General features: G+C 38.9%; 1 protein-coding gene across 1 annotated transcript; it reads left to right on the plus strand.

Annotated features, from left to right (window-relative positions):
- Window positions 1-6,974: 6,974 nt before the first annotated feature.
- On the plus strand, window positions 6,975-7,934 carry LOC122810742 (olfactory receptor 6B1-like). Its single transcript, XM_044082304.1, has one exon. It carries the CDS (start codon window positions 6,975-6,977, stop codon window positions 7,932-7,934), a length of 960 nt encoding a protein of 319 aa, XP_043938239.1.
- The last annotated feature ends 1,050 nt before the right edge of the window (window positions 7,935-8,984 follow it).

Below are 8,984 nucleotides of genomic sequence, written 5' to 3' on the forward strand. Positions count from 1 at the left end.
CATTAGTATAACTCGATTTACAATGTGCACGCTGGCCAATCAGCGTGCACGTTTTGGGGGGGGTCATGGTATAATAAAAAATAACTAACCATAGTATTAGTGGCAGAAAATCTGAGACATAGCAAGAAAAATTCTTTGCTGGAATACAATGGAATGTATATGGAAAATATTAAATAAAGATATGAGATGTAGAATTAAATAATACATTATCTTGAACTTCTTCAGCCAAAATGTTGTAATGCATTATTGTCTTAAGAAGTGCTGCTGAGTATGTAAGCACTTCATAGATTATAATGTGTCTTATATCGTCAATTAATTTATTTTGAATGAATTGGGTTTTTATTATGGCTATTGCTTTATTAATTTTAGATACCTGTGGCTGGATTTCATTGTGTAGTGTTTTACACTTCATTACTGATATTTACAATGCTGGTACAACCTCATCTCATAACATATTTGGTTGCCATCTAAGATATCAAAGGTTTTAATTTATGTTTAAAGTTCTGTGATTGTTATACTTTCAGTTTAGGTGATCAACAATTATTTGACCAGATTCTAATTGTCCAAGCACAACTAGTTAAAAACATCATTTTGCGAAGATCAAAGGCTAATTCCTTAGACATACACAGATCTCCAAGGGAGAGCACTGTGAACTTTAATGGGATTTTCTCCTTTTTCCCTTCTTGTGAACCATATAGTTTGCATAAATAGGTTCAGGGATTGTGAGATGACGATATAGTTTTCATATATAAGTTCAGTGAGTATAGGATGACTGTATAGTTTACATATATAAGCTCAGGGAGTGTGGTATGACCATATAGTTTGCATATATAAGTTCAGGGAGTATGGGATAGAGTTAGCATCTACTGGAACAGGGATGAGGGGGTTAACACCCACAAGGAAATGCAAGTGACTCCCTGCGGAAAATGTTTACATAGGGGAGTGTTGTATGTCTGAGTCTGTATCATTCAGATGATGCTTCAGTTCATAGGTTCATAGGAGAAGACTATGGTAACAGCTTAGGAGACCCTTACAAGCCTAGCCAGTTTTACCCAACTTTTACCCAATTTTCTATCCCTAATGGAAAGATAACATGGGTCAGCAGGAGGATTTTTAACAATTTTTACAGACTGCCTCTGTCCATAAGAGACATGGGTGCCACCCCAGGAGTGAATCTGTGATTTTTCTTGCATTGGTCCACACTGCACTAAAAATAGTCAGGGAAGAGCTCTACTTCATCTGAAAAGGAAGCCTATTCCAGAGGAGGGGCAATCTCTGGATCACTTATCTGTCTCTATAGCATGATTTATTTGGGTCTATATTAGAACATCGAAGTTCCAAAACTTTGAATGTTCTAATATCGAACCCTATTTAGTGAACGCTGAAAATAGCAAAGCTACAGAAAACCAATTTTTTTCCTAGGGAAAGAATTTGGTTGTCCGTGTCTGTCGCTTCACTATTTTCAATGCTGTGGTGGAAAGTTACGGGTTGGGTTCAGGTAAGTGTGCGATTGGGCATGGGTTAAGTAAGTTAGGGTTAGGGTGCAGGTGAGGGAGTGTGCAATAGTGACGGATCTTAGGGTTAGGGTTTGGGTTAAGGTAAATGGATAATTAGTGGTGTATGTACAGTTTAGTGTAGGGCTAGATTTAAGATTTTAGGTGTATGTGTGTGGATGGCTGTTTGTTTGGTGTGCTTGTGTTGTGTGTATGGATTTTGGAGCAGCAAATTTTTTCCCTAGGAAAAAATTTGCTGTTCTACATGTTCGATGTTGTAAACATTCGCTGAATAGGGCTCGGTATTAGAACATTCGAAGTTTTGGAAATTCAATATTCTAATATAGACTCGAGCTATTCATCTCAGAGATCAGGTTTAGATCTTTGGGATTGGTAGCCCTCGTGCAGTTACTTTTGTGAATATGTAACATTTCCATTAGGGCTGGGTCAGAGGCTGCCTTGTAGGTCAGACACATATTTCCCCTCAGTAATCAGAAGGAAGCTGAATACAGTGATAAGAATTTTAATCAGTCCACATATGACATTTTAGATATAAACTGTATTTTTTTGGTGAGGCACCTCTGAGGACACTCCAACTGTTGCTGGTGCATAAATAAGTTCATGGATTGTGGGATGACCATATAGTTTGCATATATAAGTTCAGTGAGTATGGGATGACTGTATAGTTTACATATAAAAGCTCAGAGAGTGTGGTATGACCATATAGTTTGCAGATATAAGTTCAAGGAGTATGGGATGGAGTTAGCATCCACTGGAACAGGGATGAGGGGATTAACACCCACAAGGAAATGCAAGTGGCTCCCTGTGGAAAATGTTTACTTAGGGGAGTGTTGTATGTCTGAGTCTGTATCATTCAGATGATGCTTCAGTTCATACGTTCATAGGAGAAGACTATGCTAACAGCTTAGGAGACCCTTACAAGCCTAGCCAGTTTTACCCAACTTTAATCCAATTTTCTATCCCTAAGGGAAAGATAGCATGGGTCAGCAAGAGGATTTTTAACAATTTTTACAGACTGCCTCTGTCCATAAGAGACATGGGTGCCACCCCAGGAGTGAATCTGTGATTTCTCTTGCATTGGTCCAGACTGCACTTAAAGATAGTCAGGGAAGAGCTCTGCTTCATCTGAAAAGGAAGCCTATTCCAGAGGAGGGGCAATCTCTAGATCACTTAACTGTCTCTCTAGCATGATCTATTCAGGTCTATATTAGAACATCGAAGTTCCAAAACTTTGAATGTTCTAATATCGAACCCTATTTAGTGAATGCTGAAAATAGCAAAGCTGCAGAAAAACAAATTTTTTCCTAGGGAAAGAATTTGGTTGTCTGTGTCTGTCGCTTCACTATTTTCAGTGCTGTGGTGGACAGTTACTGGTCGGGTTCAGGTAATTTGCTTTTGGGCGTGGGTTAGGTGAGTTAGGCTTAGGGTGCAGGTGAGGTGAGTGTGCAATAGTGACGGACCTTAGGGTTAGGGTTTGGGTTAAGGTAAGTGGATAGTTAGTGGTGTATGTACAGTTTAGTGTAGGGCTAGATGTAAGATTTTAGGTGTATGTGTGTGGATTGCTGTTTGTTTGGTGTGCTTGTGTTGTGTGTATGGATTTTTGAACAGCAAATTTTTTCCCTAGGAAAAAAAAAATCGCTGTTCTGCATGTTTGATGTTGTAAGCGTTCACTGAATAGGGTTTGATATTAGAACATTCAAAGTTTTGAAAATTTGATATTCTAATATAGACCAGATCTATTCATCTCAGAGATCAGGTTTAGATCTTTGGAAATGGTAGCCCTCGTGCAGTTACTTTTGTGAATATGAAACATTTCCATTAGGGCTGGGTCAGAGACTGCCTTGTAGGTCAGACACAAATTACCCCTCAGTAATCAGTAGGAAGCTGAATACAGTGATAAGATTTTTAATCAGTCCACATATGACATTTTAGATATAACCTGTATTTTTTTGGTGAGGCACCACTGAGGACACTCCAACTGTTGCTGGTGCCCGGTGAGGTACATGACAAAGGGTGCGCTGTACTCAATAATTGGTCTGATGACCACTCAGTACAGTGGTACAATGATATCCTTAGATCTGGATGCTATGCCCTTACTTATAAGCTAACACATATAGAAGGAATTACTCATCATGATGGACACATGATCAAAGTTCAGATTATTATCTATCTGAGTACCCAAATCTCATGCCACTGGGTCCACTCATAGGGGGTGCTATTAATGCTGTAATTTGCAGGGGTATTGGATTTCCTGAAAGGTATTATTATGCACTTTGTCACATTTAGTTTGAGACCATGGCTCTGACACCAGTCTGCATCAGTTTTTCTGTAGGATATCAACATAATTTGGGAAGTCAGTGATTGCCCCAACTTTCAGTTATCAGAAAATGTATACGGCCAAAGGACATGTACATTTGCTTTGACATCTAGAAGTATATTCCAAACTGGAGGGGGCACTGCACTGAGTCCTGGAACTTGGACTTCCTGATGAAGTGGTTTAAATGGCTGAGATCCAGGATGGGCCTCAAGTCCCCTGTTCTTTTCGGCACCAAAAATAACCTTGAGTAAGTTCCTGATCCAATCTGGTCTGAGGGGACTGGTTGGATGACTCTTTTTTCCAGCAGCTTTGAGACTTCTAACACTGTTTGATCCCTTTGACTGGGTGGAACATCTGGGACGCTCTTGGATGGCGGAGGGGGGTGCGATAAAGGGAATGGTGTAACCTCCAGCAATAATTCGAAGCACCCATCGATCCTGAGTGATGTTTCCCCAGGCTTGAAGATGCTTCTAGAAATGACCCCCGACTGGCTCCGGAGAGGCACAGCAGGGCAGTCCCTCAGGGACGTTGGTAGGAGGAACCACGAAAGGACTCACAGTCTCCTGAGTTGTGGGGGCCTCCCCCACCCCTAGGGCAACATCTTTCAGAGTAATTCCCTCCTCCTCTACCTCTGGAGGGGGGTCACCATGATGGTCAGGAAAAGACTTCTGAGACTTCTTGAACCACATCTTTCCTCCCCTCTGTGCCTTGGGATAAGGTCTAGAGGGAAGTGAAAAATGGGCCCCTACAGCAGACAAAGTCTTACCCTCCTGCTCACATCTGGTGAGAGTGTCTTTCACTTTGGGTCCAAAGAGGGAGGACCCGTCAAAGGGAGCGTCCATGAAGGAAGACTTGAAGGCCTCTGCGAAGTGACACAGGCACATCCAGGCTTGCCTCCTAAGGGCTACGCCTGTGCTAGCTGCCCTATCCGCCCCCTCGGCTGCATAGGATATGAGCCTCATGGACGAGTTAACAATAGAAGACAGGGTAGACAGCTGGGCATTGACAGTCTGGTTCACCGCCTCAGGCAAGTTACCTGACAGAGTATCTCCCAACTCCTTGAAGAGATCTTTTTGGAGCCTCGTAAAATGACACATATAATTCAATGACCGCAAAGTAAAGGTTGCTGAGGACAGGGTACACTGGTGATTAGCTTCTTGCTGGGTGTAGATTCCCTCAATCTAATGACATGTGTCCTAGTTGTGAACCATTTTGCTAACCATCTGGTGATGTAGAGGTTTATACACAATTTTGTGAATTCATCTATAATACCTGAGTGGGGTTTTCCAACAAATGCCTTGGTCAGGTCAAGATAGGTGGTATTCACTGTCTACATTCTCAAAGAAATCCATCAGATTGAGCAGGCAGGATATGCCCTTGACAAAGCCAAACTAGGTTGGGTCTAGAGTCTGGTGATTTTCACTGTCATTATTAATCATGTCCATGTTTATCCTTTCCATAGCCTAGCATATGAGGCTAGTCAGACATATGGGTCAGTTGTTTCCTTGGTCAGTTGCTGGTCCCCCCTTATGCAGATAGAGATGTATGCTGCTGTCCTCTACTTTGACAAAACCTGTCTGGACACTGTGGTTACACAGAGATCTGAGTAGGTCTGCTACTTCATGTTTCAAGCTATTTAATAGGCAGTCTGGAATTCTGTCAGGGCCCATTAATGCCATGTTTCTAGCTTTAGAGACTGCATTGATGATCTGTTCTTTTGTGATAACAAGCAAAAGAATGGTAGGGGGTATTTTATGGAAATTGATTGGAGGTGATGAGGGGGTGGAAATTTGAGGTGAATTTATCAGCCCATAGATTTTCTATTTCATATGGCTGGATATAGGTAGTGCCATCTACAGCCAACTCAGCACATTGTTGAGTGTTCCCTTATAATTTTGGACATAACTAAAAATGTTTTGTGGTTATCCTTTGCTTGGGAGGCTATTTTAATCTCATATTTAGCTTTTGAAGACTTGACTAGTTCCCTGATTTGCCTGTTGAGACTAATGAGGGATTTTTGTTCCTATGTTGCACACCCTCCCACTTACTTTTAAATAGGAACTTCTTCCTTCTGTTGTATAGTCAATTTATGCCATGGATCAGTCAGGGTAGATTGTTTTTCCAGCTAGACCAGAGTTTAGTACAGTCAGGTACTGCCATTTCTTTGCTGTTGTTAAAGTGGTTGTACAGGGCCATTAGGAGTTTCCTGATAAACCAATATTAATAAATTAATTAATTAATAAAAGAGATTTTAAACTGAGGTCTCATCTGCATGCATTGGTGATAGTTTGGGTAGATGTTAAAGATCCCAGGACACCTATTGAAAATGATGGATGAAGCATCCTGATGCCTTGAACAAATTTTCCCTAGTACTATAAATACTACATCTGGTCTCATCTGCAAAGAGGCACTAGTCTAGTGGGACTAACCAAGTCAAGAAGGAACAAATAACTAACTAAATAAAATAAACATGGAAGTGACTTAAGTAACTACTGGTAAATGACTTGGTTTATATAGCTAACTATAGCTTTCAGGTTCTTTGTGGTTATAAAACAGCACTCTAGTCCTCTGCTACAATTGGGTTAGGTTATAAATGTAACCATGCTCAAAAAGAGTTTGTCAGGACAGATAACTGTTACATTGTAGCTGGAAGATCAGACATTCATGGGCTTGAGTCACATGCTTCTAAAAGATTATTGGTAGGACAATTTCATCTACTGGTGAAGTGGATTTTGGAAAAGATGATACAATGATGTTAAGCAATCAAAAGTCCACAGTGGCCCACACCTGTTCTAATTGTCCAGAGTCATGGCTCAGGTCTTAAAAAAATGGTAGTAGTGAACTATAGGAAGCATCATTAGCCATTAGGTGTACAACTGAAATATACTTATCATGCAATCTACACCCATGGATAAGTCCACAGAATATATTGTGCTTCCTTTTGTCAAAAGTTTCCAACAACTGTCTGGCAACAACTGAGGATCTCTTCTATTTATGCATGTATATTTTTACTATGGATAGTGAATTAGAAAATGTAGGATTTGTCTCACTTTTTATTTTTTTTTTAAATGATTTAAAATGAGTATGACTTTCATTAATTATGACTATTTCTCCTAACAGGGAATAGAATGTGATGACACATCATGGAATTCTGGAATCATAATTCTTCTTCCATTACACATTTCATTATAGCTGGAATTCCTGGAATTCAGGACTGGAAAGAACGGATTGCACTAGCTGCAGTTTTCTTTGTAATATACACCATTACAGTCACAGAAAACTTAATTGTCATTATTGTAATAATAACTGACAGTGCTCTGCACTCCTCAATGTACCTGATTATCTGTAATCTGGCCTTCCTGGACCTTCTTATTCCTTCTGTTACTATCCCAGAGATGGTGTATTATTTAGTAACTGATGAAAGATCAATCGCTTTTGTTCCATGCATTCTGCAAATGTATTGCTATGTCTCTTTTTTAATAACAGAACTCTTGATAATAGCAAGTATGGCTTATGATCGTTACCAGGCTATATGCAACCCTTTGCATTATCACACTGTCATGACTACAAAGCATACCTTCATGTTATCTGCTTTGTGCTGGGCAGGTGGAACCATAAAAACTATGGTCCATTTATACTTTGTACTCATAGCAACTTACTGTGGCCCAAATAAAATTGACTACTTTTGCTGTAATTATGCACCGATCATATTATTAGCTTGTTCTGAGGTCTATACTCACAATGAATATACAGTGGTTTTTTCATTTATTATCATTGCAGTTGCACTGACTTTTATTTTATTTTCCTATGTAAAGATCATTGCGTCAGTGCTTAGAACTGGTTCTGCTAAGGGTCACACAAAAGCCTTTTCCACATGTGGCAGCCATCTACTAGTCATAAGTATTTTCTTGGTGGTTATATCTTTTCTCTTAATTTCTTATGCAGTGGAAGGGATTTCTGAACAAATACGTACTCTGTCTGCTATAGTTCAGAATTTGGTGCCACCTTTAATCAATCCAATAATTTACTGTTTGAAAACAAAAGAAATCAGAACCAGCGTCACAAAAATGCTGAAAAAATTCAGACTCTGGGTATCTTTATAGTTTCATAGTTTATTAGATGCACAGGACTAACAGTGAAGACTCCTGAATACCTTATGCATACTTTCTGACTGCCATGAACACCTCCAATTTAGTTTTAAAAATAATCATACTCTCTGACTTCCTAATAATGGATGAGAATTCATTCTAACATCTAATTATCATCTGTCCTAAGTACCTGTAATCTTGTTTTATTATACTTCATTTGCAATAGTGTCCTTTTTTTGTGTGTCTTGCTATTCGATGTGATGATTGTTAGGACATGTCTATTTATTGCAGGCATCATTCACAATTGTTCTCATACCCAGGCAAAATTTTCCCCTTATACATCTTCTAAGATGCTTCATAAATTAAACTTCTTTAGTCTGTCAGAGTAGGTAAGATTTACAATATGCTATAACCTTTTAGAATATTCCTTCTAAATGAATTCCAATAAACTAGTATCAGTCATTGTGAGTTGACAAAAACAAGTTGTATCCATTATTGGTCTTAGAATGGTTACAAATTTTTTAGTATATTAAAATCTCTAGTCCCTACTGCATTTATTTATTTATTTGAATTTGATTATGAGTGTACTGCTCATCCTGCATACTTTGAAAATAGGAACAAACACCCTTGAAAAGTAGATATATCAGGCTAAAAATCTGGACATCAAATTAGCATAACATTTGAATACCATATATCACATAACTTTTCTCACTTCTATTAGGAATATGGGATACTATTCAGAAACAATTTTAAAATACAGACAGTAACAAAAATGCTGGAAAAGTATAAGCACATTATCAGACCATGTAAACTCTGTAGACTTTAATGAACTGCTTTGCAAAATTCTACTACACAAAACCATTTGTTTTTGCTTCTAAAACAGAGATATAAGAGGTGTGTCCTTTTCTTTAAATTATTGATGCCACTTGTGTGTTGGCCACATGGTGTGTTTTTCTTGGTGCTAGATAGGTTCAAAAATCATGTATGATTCAGAAAGCTGTGTGAATGGGGTAAGTCATGTTTGAATGGGGACATACTTCCAAACAGGAACACAATGTGTAGTGG

The sequence above is a fragment of the Protopterus annectens genome, chromosome 9.part0 (genome assembly GCF_019279795.1).
Source record: "Protopterus annectens isolate FY-2018-M chromosome 9.part0, PAN1.0, whole genome shotgun sequence".
Lineage (NCBI taxonomy): Eukaryota > Metazoa > Chordata > Ceratodontiformes > Protopteridae > Protopterus > Protopterus annectens.

Coding starts and splice junctions, on each gene's coding strand:
- LOC122810742 (XM_044082304.1), top strand. CDS start 6,975: ATGGAATTCTGGAATCATAATTCTTCTTCCATTACACATTTCATTATA.